The sequence below is a fragment of the Coloeus monedula genome (genome assembly GCF_965178545.1).
Source record: "Coloeus monedula genome assembly, chromosome: 2".
NCBI classification, from domain to species: Eukaryota; Metazoa; Chordata; class Aves; order Passeriformes; family Corvidae; genus Coloeus; species Coloeus monedula.
Window position 1 is genome coordinate 9180064 of NC_138782.1, and position 18604 is coordinate 9198667.

The following is an 18604-nucleotide window of genomic DNA, read 5'->3' on the forward strand; positions in this document are numbered from 1 at the left end:
AATCAATTAGTCTATCAATCAAATCCCCTCACTGTATTTCCCAGTCTGTGACATGTGAATACTGAGGTAAAAATGAACAAACCATACGTTAAGTGTTCTAACTTCCTTGTAGACATTTGGCATACTCGAACTGCAAAGTGTTCTATTTAGGAGTGCAGCTCTTGCTAATTCTCTGCTACCCTTCAGACTGTTGCATTTCTGAATATTTTGAAAACTCTCCTAAATTCCCTTTTATTTACATTTATTTATTTATAATTCTGTAGTTTTACGATTAAAAATGAACATGAGAAAATAATTAATACTGTGTTCTTTGAAAATAAGAAATGGCTATGAAAATGCAGTGAAAAATTGTATTATTACACTAAAATATTAGCACACAGTAGGGATACCATTCCCTACCCCAGTGATTCTACCACCTGTATGTGTCCCGTACAATGCGGATCTTATCTTTGGGAGCCACAGATGTGTTGGTACAATCTTCTGATCAGTGAGCTCTTGCAGTGGAGAAATACTAATCCACTGCATTTTGAACCCTGATTTATTTGCTGAAATCTTACAGAATCCTGGAATTACTTGGGTTGGAAGGGACCTTAAAGATCCTGTAGTTCTAACCCCCTGCCATGGGCAGGGACACCTTCCACTAGACCAGGTTGCTCAGAGCCTCATCCAGCCTGGCCTTGAACACTTCTAGGGATGGGGCATTCACTTCTCTGGACAACCTGATCCAGTGCCTCACCACTCTCACAGTCAAGAATTTTTTCCTAATACCTAATCTGAAACTACTCTCAGCTTGGATCCATTCCTCCTTGTCATCACATGCCCTTGTAAAAAGTCCCTCTCTATCTTTCTCTATCACTTCTTTTCCAGGCTGAACAATCCCAATTCCCTCGTAGAAGAGGTGTGCTGTGTCTCCAATCATTGTGGTAGCCTCTTCTGGACTTGTGGAGAAGCACAGTGGAAAACACAGCCAATAACACAATTAGAAACCAACTCTCAGCTGAGGGTGAGGCAAAGATGTGCAGCGTCAGGCAGGAACCAGTGCCGATCTCCTGGGATGACTCCATGCAATCTCTGGCTTTAGGAGACCATCTCTACACACAGTTTGTGCCTCTCTTTTTCCAGGAAGCAACTGCAAGAGCTTGGGAACAGCTGGAGATATGTCATGCCAGCTGTTTACCTTCTCCACTCAGAGGAGCCAGTGGCTGGAAAGTGTGTCCCTGCCTCAAAAGAGCATCTCCCTCCCCACTGCAGAATCCCAGAAGGTAAGGGTCCAATGTGTGTCTCAAACACTGATAACTGGATGGCTGTGGACCCAACTAATCAGATAAGAATCCCATCAGACAAGAATTCTTAGTAATAACAACGGACTGTTGGTATTAACATGCTGTGAGAAAGATCAAGTTGCGACTGGAGCAAGGGGCCATGAAGAGGCAAGGCACGGCTTTTCTCAGACAAGCATCCTTGCTAAGTTCTTGGAGACAGGCACAATGCACCACAGTGCAAGTGCAGGAATGAGGCCAAGAAGTGGGCATGGGCTGTAGGGGGGATCAAGACCACTCAAGACTCTTGAAAGAACATAGCATGAGAACTAATCTGCACAGGAAGAGAGAAAATGAGTCTTCAGGGCAGGGAAACCTCTCCATAAAAAGGTATCCCTGCCCTGGACATCACATCAGCTGGATTTCTTTTTTTCTTTCCTCTCTTTCTTCTTCCTTTCTTTCCTTTCTTCTTTTTTTTTTCTCTTTCTTTTTCTCTCTCTCTCTCTTTTTCTCTCTCTTCCTCCCTTTAATTAATCTCTTCCTTTCTCTTCTCCCTTTCCCTCTCCCCCTTTAAGCAAAACCCACTGCCGCGTGCTTATAGTGCGTGTCAGGGACTAACTTACACCAGCTTCTATGTCAAGTGTATGATTTCCTAATCAAATCTTCTGGTTGTTTGCGGACCCTATTGACTGGCTCCTTTCCCACCAAGCGCGTTTACGAGATCGGAAGAATCGCTTCCCCTCGAGGCCGGTTCGCCAGGGCCCCGCTTCCGCATCCCGCTCCGGCCCGCCCGTGACGTCACCGCCGGTCGCGGGCGCAGGTCCCGCCCCGTTGTCGCTGTGCCCGGGAGCCGCACGCGGGGTTCCACCGCCTGCCCGCAGGTAAGAGCGGCCACCCCCCGTGTGTCCCCCCGGGAGTTTCCTGTGGCTTTAGGGCTTTCCCGAGGCCTTGGGAAACGGGGAAGTGCGTTCTCGGGAGGCAGGGCCGCTGTGCACGAGTTGTGCGCGCTGCTGGTGTTGTTAGTGAGCATAATAAACGCGGTTTATGGAATCACAGCGTGGTTTGGGTTGGAAGGGATTTTAGAGATCATGTCGTTCCAGCCCCCCCCCCCCCCCCCCCATGGACAGGGACGCCTTCCACTAGGCTTAGGTTGCTTAGAGCTTCCTTAGAGGTTGCTTAGAGCTCCATCCAGCCTGGCCTTGGATGTTTAATGTATGACATGTTTACAGCTTGCTTACGTATCTGTGAAAAAGAGACCATGGGCTTTAGGCTTTTCTTGGCTTTTTTTTTTGAGGATGGATGTTCGGTAGGCAGTAAGCGATTACATCCCTGCTTAAAATTAGCAAAATAGTGTTGCAGCTTGAGGAGCCTTGAGAACCTGGCAAAGTTTTTCAAAGAGAGGGTACAGTGTGCATATACAGGCCATGGATAAAACAGTTCCACAGAACCTAATAGAAAGGCAGGTGGTACTTAAAGTTATGAGTACCTTGTAATGAAACTTGTGTATCTCTCATGTTGCTGCAAAGGTAAAAATGCCCCCCTTCCTTATGCTTTGTCACAGCTTTCTGACCGCAAGCTTAGTTGCTGCCAGCAAAGTGGAATGGACTTTGACTTGCAAATTAGACTTTAAATTATGCCAGTTAAAAGGCCTCATTTTTGAGACAAACAAAAATGGAAGAACTGGATTTTAAAACCAACATTGAAAGGTGCCTGGCGTATTTCTTGGTTGTAAAAGTATAAAAGAACACTTCAAATCTAAAATACCTGGATATTGCTAATCCTGTGGCAGTATGACCCTTGCTAAAGAAATGAGAAAACACTCAAGGTTCTTCTCCAGAGTGTGAGAAACTTGAAAGCAATTGGTAGAATTGTCAGGCTTCATATCAGAAAAGCAGTGCACAAGTCAGACAAACCTTTCTGATAAGTGTCTTTCTCTTTGAAGTGGCTTAAGACCTTTAGCATTGTTTTTTCATCTGGGGTCTGCTTTTCCTCTAAATAAATAAACAGTACACTGGAATGGATTGGCCACCATAGCTCCAGGTAGATGTTTTTTCCCACATCAGTAAAATTGATGCTAAGAACACAAACATCCCACAGTTACTGCATTATATTCAACCAAAAAATGGGTAAACATTCTTCTAATAGTGTACAGCCAAATAAAAATAACAGCTAGCACAGCCAAATAAAAAAACAGCCAAAAATACATTTGAGTTGTTCAAAATGGTACAGAAAGGCACTGCATTAATTGCAAATACAGAAAATTGCATTCTGGTAAAATAGGAAGTGCTTTTTCATGTATTATGGAACTAGTGGCTAAAGGAAACGAGGTCAGCAGTTTAAAAGGATTGAAAAAACCTCTTGGCTGGTTATTCTGGATATTCATGGTGCTGATACCAGTGGAGAGTGGCAGCAGGTTTTAGTAGTAAACTACATAGTTTACAGTATACAGGAGGTGCAGACTGCAGGCAGGTAATTTCCTATTTGCTGCAAATTTGGTGAGACAGAAGTATTCAGTACTGATTTTTTTCCCCACTGTGTGTAAACTGGTTTGTCCAAGGAGACAGTCTTTTGCTGTACAAGAAGTTCCTGGTAAGTTCAGTGCAAACAAAAGAATATGTTTTAAAGACCAGTTTAAAGACACACATTTAGTATCACTTTAGAGTGAACTTGAACTGAAGTGTGGCAGCATATCTGAGTGTGGGAGCTTTTATGAAAACCTCTCGTGAAGAAGTGTTCTGCACATACCTGAAGAAAGCTGTTTTTATTATTGTACTTATGCTGGGTGTACTGATGGGTTGGAGCTGAACAAGAGCCCGCTTATATTGGATTTGTTCAGAAGAGGAAACCACTGCATCATCAAAGATGTGGAATTTGGGACAGTTGATTACAGAGAGTAAAAGTGTTTTATGAATTGTGCAGATGGAGTTGAAGGTTTACATCAGTGGATATAGATGAGGCTGTGGTGAATGAGAGTTGTTTAATCCAAGCTGAGATAACTTTTCTCATGTGATATCCACCACTGGCTGAAGTGTAAATGAGCCTATAATATTTTCTCTCCCTTTAAATTTTAATCTCCTTTTAAGACAGATGAGAATAAACTTTGCAAGTCCTTTGAAGCTCAGGTGACTCAGTGGCATCAGCAAGGGACTGATGGCTGTGAGCTGTTTTGTAGGATGGCTCTGTGCAGGCTTTTGTGGTGGCTGGAGTCTGGCTTTGAAGGCAGGGATTTCTAGGCTGTTTCCCACTTGTAATATATTATGCCATGCAAATTATGCCATGCTTAACTACCATGGGTTGAGTTGGGGTATTTTTAAGGGGATCAAGATAAGCCTGCTGGTGTATACTTGATATTTAATTGTAGGCTTTTTTACTTTTGCAGTGGAAATCTTTCTTGCAAACAAGATTGTGAGTTGGCATTGCAAGAGTGCTCTAATTGTACTAGATTTGCTCTCCAGCTGCCCTAAGCAGGTTTGAAAGGCATTAGGAGCAAAGCAGGCCTGTGGACACAGTGATGACTAGTGGGCAAGTAATTATTTATTATCAGCAGTAATGCGTGTCTGTCACAGATTAGAGCCTTTTTTACTCAGAACTTTGCAAACATGGACTTCTCTGCCCTAAAGAGGTTTGTGGCCAAAGAACTTAATCGTGATCATGGGTAGCTTTAAACTTAGGATGCTGGTTGTTCTATTGCCCTACAGCCACAGTAGTGAACTACAGTGTTAGAGCAGAAGGGACACTTTGCTGCAGTTGCATATCAACTATGTTCACTGCAGGTTGTGAGTCAGAACTCAGAAGAGGGAGGACAGTGCCAGTTTTCAGGAGCTGACAGAGATGGTTTGTCATATTGATGTTGTTCATGTGTTTATTTTGAATTTGAGAGCAGTTTTATGTGTCCTGACCAGAAGGTTTTGGGTTTGTTTTGGTTTTCTCTAGTTTGTTTTTTTCTCTATGCAGTCTGTAAATATCCATGAAAAGAAGAAATAATCTAACCACCTAATCTGATTTTTGTTAGGTGAATAATCTGAAAAAATAAAAGATCTGACCTAAGTATGAAGAAAAGGCCTTTTAGTGCTTAAGGAATACATAAGAATTAACATGAAGCATGAATTGCAGTATTTAGCAGAATGCTAAATTACTTTTTGTCTTTTGTTTGCACATTACAAAATATTTTAAATACACCGTTTTTATCCTGAACTTGCAGTTTTAATTCCAGTTGAAAACCATGTGCATGATGCTAACGCTGAACATTTTCATTTCTGTCTTTAGTGGTTTCCTATTGCCAGGCTGACAGATAATGTAGTTTCCACTACTTCCACAATGTATCTTCAGCAGAATCTCTCATAGAGGTACTTATGGCCAAATTAGAGTTTTCAGTATGTCAGGGTTTTGCTGGGGGTGGGGAGGGGGTTGAGCAGGAAAGGAAGTTTGGTTTTGCTTTTTAAGACAGCTGGCAGTTGCTTTCTAGCAACTCTGGATATATTAAAAGATTATCCATAAAAGCCACCTGCAAATTGACTGCAGTTTCTCTTTCTCCTGGGTGTGCCTTTCTTAAAAGGGGTCTGTAGTTCTTCTCTTCATTCTCCTGGAAGATAAATATAGATAATTTTGCCAGTAGTATTGTGCACAACCATCTGTATTTTGTTATTATTTAAAATACCTTAATATGGCATTTAACTTGTTTGTATCTTAGATCAATAGCCCTGTTAACACTACAGCAAACTGTTTTGATTGTCACCTGTGTAGTTGTTTTTATAGAATCTGCAGAAGATTACATATTTTCTCTTTCTCCTTTTCATATTTGTGTCTTGTTCATTAATAATGTCTGATAGTTCCCTCCCTTTTTGCACTTTGTATTACATACTCTGCTTTATAGTATATTGATATGTTGACTGCAAAGAAAACAAGGTGTTTCTTGTTTTCTAAGCAGAAGTTTTCATAAATATAGCCATCTTTCTGAATAAATGACAATTTATTCAGAATTTTTTCAGAAATTTCAGAATATTCAGAGATTTTCCACCTGTGGAAATTCATAAACATTTTTTAAATAGACCTAAATGCAATGCATAAATTTTCTCATGGAAATGGTTTACTTTTGCAATCTGAAGTCCTTTTCTTCCTCAAATACATATTCTTATGTTTTTTCCAAAAACTACATGGCAGCTCACGGTTAAAAGGGACATTGTTTCTGGTAAGTTGGTGTTATGAAGTCATAAAACATTTTTCATCACAGTTTTTTTGCCTCAGTGTCCTTAATCAGAGTAGTCCATTTCTTTTGTATTTTATGTTTATGGGTTATGAACTTTTCTTTGCATTTTCAAAATTAAAGATCTTTTAAAGTGTTACCATCGCAATACAACCACAGGTTATGTGTTGTGCATCATAGGTGTTATTTCTTGATAATGAAAATTCTGTCTAATTTCCTTTAGAATTTCTCATTGTTCACATACTTACCTAGCAAGAATTTTTCATTACTTCTCTTATCTTAATATTTCTACTATCATTAATTTTTAAAGTGAGAACTCAGTGCCAAATAAAATCTGGTTGAAAGTCAGTAAATTCAAATCAGAAAACCTGTCTAATAAACATTGTCTTCAGGGACTGACTTAAGTTTTTGCTTGTTCAAAATACAATAAGAAACACTTGAAGAACTTTGAGAAAAATTTTGTTTATTGTTTAATAACTGAAACATAACTATTGAGGGCACTATAGTTTTTGGGTATGTTTACAGTGTCATGGAATTCCTCCTATCTTTGGCTTTGTCATTCTGCAGGTGTGAGTACATAACCCATGTGTTGATTTTCGCAGAAACAATTTTGTGGAGTTTCTGTAGTACACGTTTTCTAATGTAGTTTGCCCTTGTTGTTAATGTTACCAAAATTATTTTAGGCTGTTGACTGCTGCCTCATTGTTGGCATGTGCCAACACTGTGACATATCCTGCTTGGAGATTAATTATGCTGACAACAGTGTAATGAAAAGAGAGAGGTCCCTACACAGCAGGAGTAGGAACTTGCTAGTTCCTGTTGAAGTGAACAGAAAGCACAAGTTTAATAATTTCCTGCTCCCCAGGCAGAAGCAGCAGACTTACCAGTGAAGGTTCTGTACACAGGTTAAAGGGCAGCCTTGTTCCATTGAAGTCCGAGTGTTGGAGGTTAAGATATTTTGTTTTATTTTTTTTCTTTCTCTCATGGAATTTTGTCCCATTTGTTGCTAAGAGACAGTAACAACTGGTACTTACGAGAGACAAAAGAAATGGCCACAGTGAGGGAAGGGTGCAGATGGCTACTCTCTTACCTGAGAGGCTTTCTCTTGGGAAGGGCAGAGATACCTCGAGATTTTGGCTGGGGGGTGAGGTACTGGGCCTTAGCCCGTAGCTCTGTCTTGCTCTCGGGATCGGAGGAGGGACAGCTGGTCTGCGGTCACTGCCCGGAGGATTCACTGCCTCTACAGAGCTGTTGTCCTCCCACTGTTTCTCCTACCGTGGGTGAGCCTTTGCTTGTAAGAGCACCCATTGAACTGGGACCTTATCAACACCTGATTGTACTGGAAAGGACCCTCACCATCTACTCGGGTGCCTCAGGGGAAAACGTGGGACCCTGATCCCCTCGCCCTTCCGGAGGGCCTATCTCCCCGGCTGCTGCAGCAGCTGCTAGGGAGAAGCCTGGCTGCCGCTATCGAGCTCTGCTGCTTTCTGCTGCTGCCTCGGGCTTTTTTCGCTACACCCTAACCCAACACCCCATGTCCGCCGACCCCTGCAGCTCTTGCTAAGGCTGCAGAATTTTCTGTTACATTTTGTTTGCCACCCCAGGGGCTGCTTGCCTCTGCCATCCCAGCCGCTGCTCCGAGGTTCCTGCCACAGCCCATTTCGCCATTCACCCCGTCCACCATTACCCCGTGAGGGAGATGCGGCCGAGCTCGCGCCACAGCGCCCCCTGCAGGCGCGGGGAACCATCGCTGCCGCCCTGCCTGGCCGGGAGCCCCCAGCGCCCCTGCCGGCTGTGAGCGGAACTGCACCCAAGGGGAAAGGGCCTGACAGCCGAGAGAGGCTGGTGCTGGGCTTCTGCTCTGTTTGCTGCTGCTGCTGCCGGTGTTTGGTTGCCTTGTTATACGTACGCATACTAGTAGAGAACTGTTATTCCTTTTCCCATATCTTTGCCTGAAAGCCCCATAATTTCAAAGTTATAATAATTCAGAGGGAAGGGGGTAATATTTTTCCATTCCAAGGAAGGCTCCCACCTTCCTTGGCAGACACCTGTCTTTCAAACCAAGACACTGATGCACATTTTTCCCTTTCCATGCTAACAGTGTCTAGTAAATACTCTGTGATATGAGGTCAGACATCATTTTTTCTGGTTTATGAGACAGCAATCATAGCAAAATGTATTTCGTACTGTACTTGTTCTTTTCCTTCTTTATTCCTATTCTTCTTCTGTTTTATTCCTTAAGTCTAGCTTGGTATACTGAAAAGAATATCAAATATGTGACTGTTTATCCTTGCAACAGTTGTAAAACAGCTCCAGTTAATTTTGGTAACAGATACTTGCTACAGGCTTTTGTTAGTTCTTTTTTTTTATTCTTGCTGGTGCTGAATACACTGATTAAGGGAGAGAGAAAAGTTGGAATTTATCAGTATGTTCGTGCCTGCCTGTCAAATCAAGACCATAGTAATTTTAGTATTGCAGTGATGGTAAGATCTGTAGGTGATTGTTGAATTGGATTACCTCTCTCCTTGTATGTGTGTCATGGGTTAGCATAGCTCCAGAAGTGATTTTCTTGCAAAGAGGTGCTTACAGCTCCTTTATGACCTGACAGAACCTATCAACTGGCTAGTTTGAATATGGACAATTTTTTAAGCCACTTAAAAATTTTGACCGCCTCTGTGGTCCACATTTAAGAATGGACAAACCCCAGGAAAACTCTCTTGCCTCTCTTGCTTCCGGCCTTGGGACAGGTAACTGGGCTGGGCCCATTCAGCCCGGGGCCTGCTCGGCCGGGCCTGGCCAGGACACAGCCATTGTGGAGTCGTGTAGCCGACCCAGCCCGGCTCCGCACCCCCCCCCCCTCCAGTGCGGCCAAGATTCAGCTGAAGCTGCCCTGCTGCCCAGCAAAGATCATGTGACCAACAGCGATAAGTGAATTCCAGCTGCGGGGCCGGGTGAGATTAACCCTTTTAGTACTGTAAGTTTCCTCCAGTGATGCCATGAAGATTTTTTGCCTTTTCTTTTATACCCCTGTTATACCTTTTTACAGCTTCTGTATTCCTAGTGCTTTTTGCCTACATTCTTGGACTTGTTTGTCAAGCTAAGAGACTAAACATTTTAGAAGCTTCGTAGCTAGGGATCAGTGTGCCCCAGACCCCAAGGTCCTCTCCAGAACACATTCTGTAAACCAAGATAGAACCATCCAGGGGAAGGTTCCTTGGGGAGGGGGGGCTCACTTGAGCCTCTCATTGGGGAATCTTTGATAGATCTGCTAATTAGTAAAGCCTATAATGTTATATCCAATGTTGGGGGGGGAGGAGAAGAGAGACACGGACACAGAGATAGATTCGGCGGGGTGCATCTCGATGCATGTGACCTGGACGTGTACACCTAAGGATCCTTAAAATAAATACCAAGGTAAAATCCCTTTTCCCCTTCTAACCGTGTATGCCTCTTGATTTTAAGACCAGGAAAAGGCATCACCAGAACAGATGAAGCTTGCAGACATTAAGTAAAGAAAGAAGAGCTGAAACCCTGAGGGAGGAGAAAGAGGAGATGCTAAGGAGATGAAACTCTGTTGTAAAGCTATGGTGGTGATGGACTATGATATAGCAGAGTACCCGTTGTAATTTCATGAAAGCATGGGGGGTGGAGCGTTCAATCTGCAATTATGAGCAAAGGCACCTGTGCTGGAATAAGCAAATGCTGAAGCAGCTGTAATTTGATGAGAAGTTTGAGCAGGGAGAGATGGAATTGATGAGGACTCTTCCTCCAAATTGGAAGGAGACAGACCTCTGTTCCTAGAGATGCTCCCAGAGATAGTCCTAGAGATGAAGATGATGAGGACCCTTTTTCTCCCAGGGAAGGGGGAGGGCCTCTATTTCTAGAGATCTAGATGCTCCCAGAGATGGGTGAAGAGAACTTTTGTTTTTGAACAGGTCAACCTTAAAATGGTACCCCAGTAGCTCAAGATTGGACCCTTGAAAGCAGTTGTGGGAACAGCTGTAAGTTGGGGAAGAGGCTCTCACATATGAGCAGAGAACCAACCCGGGTGGCTGTCTTGCGATACTGAAGCCATGAGAGAACTTCTTGTGGAGATGTCTCCATAGCATGAGCAGGAGAGACTCCTCTCCCTAAGTGAACTGAAAAAGGTTATTATGGAAGTGGTAAACAGACTGAAAATCTCAAGGGTTGTCTTTTTACATTGTCAGTGGGAGGAGGGGGAAAGGTGGGGGGAGGAGAAGTGTTTGGAAGGTGTGGTCTGATTTTTTTTTCCCTTTCTTTTAGGTCTGTTAATGAACTTCTTTATATTCTTTTAAGTTTTGTGCCTGTTTTGCTTTCTCCTAATTCTTATCTCACAGAAGGTAAATAAGTAAGTAATGAGTATTTTGGACCAAAACCACTACAATGTGTAAGTGTAGGGAACAAGTATTGACAGACACCTTCTAACCAAACTTAACTGTATTAACGATTGGGAAAATCTTTTGTAGCTTTGAAGGGTTTTTAATGCTGTATTATATGACTAAAAGTTAACAACAAACATTGTTTCTGAACCCTTTTAGTCAACCTAACATGGCAGATTATAAAGCAGGTGGCTAGGAGGATAGAACGAAACACAAACAGTGTTATTGTGAGCAGCAGAAATAATTGAATCAGTATTTTGCCTTTCTGTGGGCAGCATCTTGTAGATCCAGCTCAGCTTTCTTGCTTGGGTCTGCTGTAGCTGATGGAAGTAATACTTACGTGTGTGGTGTGTGGGTTACATGCTGGGGTAGGGAGGGGACCTTTAGCATGGTTGGCATTGTGATTCTGTACTCAGTGTGAAAACCAGCTCTGACAAGGATGAGCAGTCATGCAGCTGAGTAGGATTATAATTCTTAACTATGCAAACAATAGCAGTGAAACTGGGCTTGTTAACTGGGTGATCATATTTCTGGAATCACACTGGTGCAGTTAAAACTGGAGTTGCAAACAAGCTTGAGTAGCTCCACACAGTTTTTCCTCCCAATCTTCTTCCTTTTTGACCTCCAAGAGACAATATAAATAAAAAGAAACCTCTCTCACACACGCCATGCTCTTGCCAGGGTAAGGGAAAGATCAAATCGTTATCTAAAACAAACTTCAGTGATGTGACAGCTGTTTGCTGTTTGCACTGACTGTGTGGCTTAATGTTCATAGATAAAGTGCAGTCTCTCCAGTTTCTGTTCCCTCCCTCTGTACTCAGCATCTGGAGAGTGGGATTATCACAGTGATTCTAAGAAGAAAAGTTTGCAGTGATCCAGGTGCTCCCACTGTTCTTGATCAGCTCAACAAATAGGCAGGAAAATTACATATTTCTTCTCTTCTTACCTTAAAACATTTGAAAAGTTGTTGCTAAGTAGAAGTTGTAGAAAATAACATAGCTCAAAGTAACATTAACTCTCCAAGATAATACATGATTTATGATTTGAGAGGAATTAAAGATATCGATTATAAACCAGCAGCCAGATGGCTTGGCAGTAGCCATACCATGGTACTATAAATTCTGGGAAGAAAAAAGGGGTGCTTTGGGATTTTTCACATCTTATTTCCCAATTACTGTGCACTGATGTGTTGACAAGATTGCCAGAGTATTCTGAAATCCCCAAATCAACTCAGCTTTGTTACAGGTAGAGTTATATCGGGGATTATAATACCCCATAGGGACTTCAGAAAACTGGATACAGGGTTCACAAGAAGAATTTTTTGGACCTACTCCTAAATGAACTGACCATGACGTAGCTGGTGTTGAAGTAATGACTTCCTAGGACAGACTGAAGCCATATCCCCATTGGTTTGGTTTGTGGTTTGGTTTTTTTGGTTAGTTAGTTTTGTTTTTGTTTTTCCTGATGTCCCTCCTGCTGCTTGGTGTAGCTCTTTAATATAGTGTGATTTATAGAGCACTTCTTTTAAACATGCAAATAATTTCTTTCTATCACAGATCATGAAAGCTAAGTACTGCTTTGGGACTGTTGCAAGAATAGGCACTACAGTCATGTAAATTGTAATGCTCCTTCATGCCATTTTGCACAGGAGATATCCCTGGAATTACAGGACCTTTAACTGTGTTGCTGCTGACATTACCTGCTAGAACTCTTCACATGTAGGCATTCCTTGCAACGTTTAATGAATGAATGCTAATGCTTTGTGTTGTAAATTACAGTCTTTTGACTCTGTAGGTACTTAATGAAAAGGATTATTAGTTTTGTTTCCACTTTCCAGATGGAAATGTCAGAAGATGATAATAACATGGAAGAATACCCCACTGAAATTCATGATTATCTCGCAGCATTTGAAAAGTCTCTTGGTTCTGTAGATGAGATGCTGAAGACAATGATGTCGGTTTCTAGGAGCGAGCTTTTGCAAAAGGTAAGTTATCTTCCTTTTAAAAACCTTTTTGTTATTAAAATACTTGAGAGCCTGAACTGAAATAAAAGGGTCTGTTAGGCCAACCACTGCACTGAGAAATAACAAATACGACACTTCCTACACTTGATACCTACTGTTAAATTCTTACATTTCTAAGATACCCAGATGGTCTTACAAGCTAAACAATGAAACAGATGCTCTTCCAAGCTGATAAGTGATAATCTTACCAGTGAGTCATTTAGGTCGAGGATATTCTGTCTTATTCCTGACCTTCTTTAGCATGCTTTTCCATAATAGAGAGGTCATTCATGTTTTTGACTGAGGCTGCTTCACAACAAACTGAATGGAATGGTGTACCCAGCAGGATGTGAAGGTGAACTGGCAGAAGTGAGAATTGATGTGGTTCCAGAAGTCTAGACTTGCAGAACCTGAGCTGTCTCCTCTAGCTGTGTTATAAGCATAAGTCTGCAAAATGTAACTTTTTAGCAGAGCAAGGTAGTACCTGAGAATTTAATGTAAGCATTTCTGTCTTGTAACATTTAAAGCATAATGTGTAGTTTCTTTCTGTAGGGCAAGAAAAAGCCAGCACATGAGGGAGCTTCTTTATCCTGTGAGGATTTCTTACACAAATAAATTATAAAGAAAACAGTCTTGACAACACAGATCTTTTGACAGTATCCATGTTAGAACTAGTGAGCTGTACAATGATGTTATCAGAGTTTCTGGAAGTCGTGTAGGACTAAAATAATAAATTGACTTTGACAGTCAAGGGAAAAAAACCCAACCCTTCATTACCTTTATTCTTCCTTTGCTTTACATCCCTAAGTATTCCAGTATGCATTGAACACACAGTCTGTCGTGTGCAGTGTTAACATTCATTGATTGTATATTGACATTTGAGTTTCAGCAACTTTAAACTTTTTTTTTTCTTTCCATTGATAGCAACAACTATTTTGAATTAAGTTTCTGTGGAAAAACAGGGGCTTATTTCTGACTATGGGAACAGTAGTCCAAGTGCTACATGCTAAGGGATTGTGCTTTTTTGGTTGTATGGGACTGGGGCATTTAACTTCAAACTGGGAGAATTACATGAGTACTCAGAGAGGAGAGAATGAATGGTTCTGTGATGGCATGGAAATAAGGCATAAACATAGTCTCAGTGAATTTGTGATGCAAAAATGTGCTCCTTCAGTATGTATTTTTTTATTAATAAATTCACAGTTATAAAATATGCACATTACTACAATCTATGCATATTTTGCTTAAAAATCTTCAAATGTGGTGGTTTTTTTTTCATTCTAGTTAGATCCTCTTGAGCAAGCAAAGCTGGATTTGGTTTCAGTGTACACATTAAATTCAATGTTCTGGGGTAAGTATGTGGTAGAAGGAAAATGTAGTATTTATGATTACCATTTGAACACCTAGACAGCTGCAAACATTAAATAATCATATTTCAAAGCCAAATAATTAGAAACTTGTAATTACCCTGAGGACTCACTTTATTGCCATCCCTAGGGTAAATGACGTTGAAACTCCAAATCAAAAATCTGTATTTAGAAAAGCTAATTTTGTACATGCACGAAGATCTTTCTGGTTTCTTTGTGGCAGCCTTTTCTGTCCTTTAAAGGACAGAAAGTTTAACCATTTTAGTTGTTTGGGGGTGTTTTAGCTGCAATATTTGATAATAGTAGTTTGTCAGATACTTAACGACGCAGTTAACAATTCTTATTAATGATTTTTTGTGGAAACTGGGGTTTTCCTATGTGACTGTTTGATAGGGTCCTCAGTCACAGATAGCCTTCAGTTTCAAAGAAATGTTTTTTTCTTGTAGTATACTTGGCTACCCAGGGAATCAATCCAAAGGAACATCCAGTGAAACAAGAACTGGTGAGTTGCTTATGCTGCATGCATCCTACTTGTTCAGGATGGTTAGCCCAAAGTGAATTTAAAAAATGCTTATATCTACATTTAAAATTGATACATTGCCATAATAGCATGCATATGCTACATGCTGTTATATAACTGTATGCCTTGCTGGGCTCTCTAAATTAAGAAAGTATTTTTTTTTACTTTTAAACAGTACTGTTTTAAGTAAAGTTGTAGAGTCTGCTGAAATTAGAAGAGGATGATGAATGATATCCTCTTTTCTTTTTTTTCCACCTTTGGTTGAGAATTGGATTCTGTACAGAGCAGCTTTTCACTTGTATCTGTTAAATGGAAAAATGTTACATGCCTGATAATAATTTATAACTTCCAGTATGTAATTTTTTTCTTATAAATACTTGGAATCATGTTAATCTCTGAGGCTGCCTTTTCTTACTTTTGTATGACTCTAAAAGTACAGTGTGGTTGATTTACTAGCGAAGACGGGAAAGAGCCCCCCTCCCCCTTCCAAGCCCTCCATTAATTCATTTTCTCAGCAGTAAAGAATCCAGTTCAGCAACAAAGCTAAAAGCTTTTTTGGCACCAGTTGTATGTGTATTGTCCAGTAATTCTGCATTAGTGACATATTTACGACCTATAATAAATCTTTAGTTTTGTCTTTATATTCCATTTAGATGCATAACTACAGTATAGAAGGCCAGTTATCTTGAAAATTCTTCTGGCTTAAAAAACCGAATCATTTAGCCTGAAGAGGAAACAGAAATCAAAACTTCTCACTACCCATTTTAATTCCTGAATAAATGAAAATATTAACTTGGCAATTGTAAAATAGGTGGCTTAATTGTAATCCTTATATGACCAGTGGAATGGAGGATAGGACTAAAAAATGTGGAAAGCTAGCCTGAATAACAAGAATACTTCTATTTTTAATTTTGTGAGGTTTTCAGTAGTCTAGACTGCATCATATTAAAAAATGCATCTGTTAATATTTCATGAGCTTTCTGTCAGTTTTTTGTTCCTCCTAATATTATATATTGTCTGAGTATTGTGTTAATTTAGTGATACTAAAAAATTTTATCTCTATGCTGTGGATATTTTGTGTTGGTATTTTACTTCACAATTGCCATTTTAACTCTGAAGAAAGAGTGAATATTTTCATAGCCTATATTGTTACTCAGATCTCTTTTCCTTTTGCAAGTATCAAGGTTGAATGAATGCACATTCCTTCCTTCCAAAGGCACTGTAATGTTCTCATTCATGTGGAAAGGGACTTAAAATAAGACTGTTCTGTCATGATTGTTTTGTTTTTAGAATTGCTCTCCTTGTGTACATACAGGTATTCAAGCTGTATTAATAAAACACACTCAAGCTATCAGAATTCATTTCTTTTGTCACCTTGACATTTTCCAGCTCCTTTTTCCCGTGTTAATACATGTAGGTTTGCCATCTGTTCTCATTAGCCATCTCAGTCACAAAAGAAATACTATGGCCGATCATGATTTCAGACCCTGTAAAGCCCTCCTTGTTAAAGCTGTGTTTTTGATACAGAAAGAGTGGCCAAGTTTTTGACAGTTGCTTATAATGATCACTGAGGAATTGAAAATCAGTTCTGTAGTGTAGGTCTTGTAACTTTTGTTCCATATTCAAAGAGGTGGCAATGGCTGTGTGAGAAATGTGTGGGTTGCATATCAAAATTTATTTTAGTAGTATCCACATGTGTTCTTTTAATCCACATTTATAATTCAAGTATCAGGTAGAGCACTACATATATGTGTATATACATATCACTGTTGTTTGTATTACAGTAACACCCAAAGGCCCTACAGTTAAAGGCCATATTAGGCTAAATATGTAGACATGAAATCTGTAAACTAAATTGTTAAATATTTTGCAGAGTTACTGTAAGTGTACTCTCTAGTCAGTGAAGAGAAGCAGGCACTTACCAGAGGGGAATTCCCATCTTAAAGCTGCTTTTAGTACCCTCTCAAAGTAATTTTCTTTTTTTGTTGCAGGAGCAGGTGAGGATGAGTAGGCGTATAAATGAGATTGTTAAGCTGGGAGGGTATACTTCTGTGGGGCTGAATCCATGTCATGGTTTGGTCAAAAAAACCCCCATAAACACCAAATAACCTTGGTAGGCTAAGATATGCCGAGAAAACATCCCCTGTATGTTATTTATGGCCATACAAGGAACTTCTGATATGGCTGCAAATTCATCAGGCTGCCCTAAATAAATTCTTTGATAAGCCCCCTTGACCATTTCAGGAACTTAACCCCTAGACTTCTGGGTAGTTGCATGTGTAATGCTTGTACCATCTTTGATTTTGTGTAAGATGCTTTTTTAGCTTTGCTTGGACTTGCTGAATTTTTTTTTTTTTTTGTCGACAGTAGTCAGGCTGTATAATTCATCCACAGATTTGTCAAATACCTAAATACTATTTTTTCATCTTTATGTAGGTCAAACTCCAAACTGAGTTCAGTACTTTATTTTCTAACTGTGCTTGCAAGAACAGTTCCCATCTCTCTGTAAATTAGATGCAGAGTCTGCATCTCTGTAAGACTTTGTGTTCCTGTTATAGTGGGTGTCATGCAGATGGTATGGTAGGTACCTGTGATGGAAAATATGCTAAAGGGAAGTCTCAAGTTTGCAAAGGGCCTGGTGTATTTATTTAAGTAATGCTATTCCAGGTATTACAGTTCTAGAAGTGTACAGTGTGGAGAACTTCTACTCATTGATTCATTTTAGCAGTAATCTTGGGAGAATGGTTTGAAATACTTCTCCTTTTTTTTTTTTCTCCCTAGGAGAGAATAAGAACATACATGAACAAGGTCAAAGAAATAACAGACAAGAAGAAGGCATCCAAACTTGATAAAGGAGCTGCTTCTAGATTTGTAAAAAATGCACTCTGGGAACCAAACACAGAAAACGAACATACTTCCAAAACTCCTACTAAAGGGAAAAAGAGGCAGAAGGACTAAATCTTTGTTTCCCCTCATACAAATTGCAGACACCTAGAACTTACTTGGAAATGTTTTGTATACTGCATGCATCTCACAGAAGTGCTGTATAACAGATTAATTTATACTTAAAAATTTTATAGGATTGTATTTTGTCTAGAACGCTTGTCACTGAGGTGATCACGTTTAATGTGTATCTAAAAGTGCCATTTGATGCACATTTGACATTTCATTACTCAAATGATAATGACGTGACATATACTTGCTGGTAATAAATACTAGTAATGTTTTGTTTATAATGCCTATGAATTCAAATTTTTAAAATATTTTTTTATATGTCCTCAATCTCCTTAATATTAAAAAGTTTCAAACAGTGCTATCCAGTCTGTGGTGTTTATGAAAGAGCATTGTGTGAAATGCCTTATTTGTAGAGTTTCGTAGGGTTTATTCACTGTGTTAAACTCTTTTCAGCCTTTCAACTTGTATATGTGCAATATTCCCTTACTTCTGTTGCCTCTGAGAAACCAGACCTTCAAGGGCCACAAGCAAACACCCTGGATTCCACTCTAAGCTCCTCTGTCTAGTCAATGGAAAGGTTAGATATCCCCTAGGGGCAGTTTGTAGGGTCCAAAAAAAAGGAGCAGGCTGGGGATGGCTATTAAGAAACAGCATGTGCAGGAACTTGATGGAATTTTTGCTGCAGTGCTCATCCCTTCGTGCTGATGCTTAGAGAAATGTGCTCTGACGTGGTAAGAGTGTGGCCATCTATTGGTGTTTCTCAACTCTTCATTTGAGAAAGCATCCTCTGATGCAATAAAAACTACTGCTCCATCTTGCAAATACTGTATTTTTCCTCAAAATGTGAAGCTTAGTCATTTAGGAAAGGATGTGTATTAGGTGGGTTCAGTTTTCAATA

The 18604-nt window shown here is 40.2% G+C and overlaps 1 protein-coding gene across 7 annotated transcripts; it reads left to right on the plus strand.

Moving 5' to 3' along the window:
- The first annotated feature begins 2086 nt into the window (after positions 1-2086).
- Positions 2087-18065, plus strand: C1D (C1D nuclear receptor corepressor). 7 transcript variants are annotated; one of them, XM_082302574.1, is made up of 7 exons: positions 2089-2140; positions 10398-10463; positions 10747-10831; positions 12700-12846; positions 14149-14215; positions 14678-14733; positions 17533-18065. In XM_082302574.1, exons 4-7 carry the CDS (start codon positions 12700-12702, stop codon positions 17707-17709), a joined length of 447 nt encoding a protein of 148 aa, XP_082158700.1. In that variant the 5' UTR covers positions 2089-2140; positions 10398-10463; positions 10747-10831; the 3' UTR covers positions 17710-18065. The 7 variants fall into 7 exon arrangements, with proteins under 7 accessions (XP_082158696.1, XP_082158700.1, XP_082158702.1 ...); XM_082302576.1 differs by having other exon boundaries at positions 10747-10823; positions 12681-12846; XM_082302571.1 differs by having other exon boundaries at positions 10747-10823.
- Positions 18066-18604: the final 539 nt, after the last annotated feature.

Coding starts and splice junctions, on each gene's coding strand:
- C1D (XM_082302570.1), top strand. CDS start 12,700: ATGGAAATGTCAGAAGATGATAATAACATGGAAGAATACCCCACTGAA. Junction 14,216..14,677: donor ATTAAATTCAATGTTCTGGG/GTAAGTATGTGG, acceptor TTTTTCTTGTAG/TATACTTGGCTACCCAGGGA. Junction 14,734..17,532: donor ATCCAGTGAAACAAGAACTG/GTGAGTTGCTTA, acceptor TTTTCTCCCTAG/GAGAGAATAAGAACATACAT.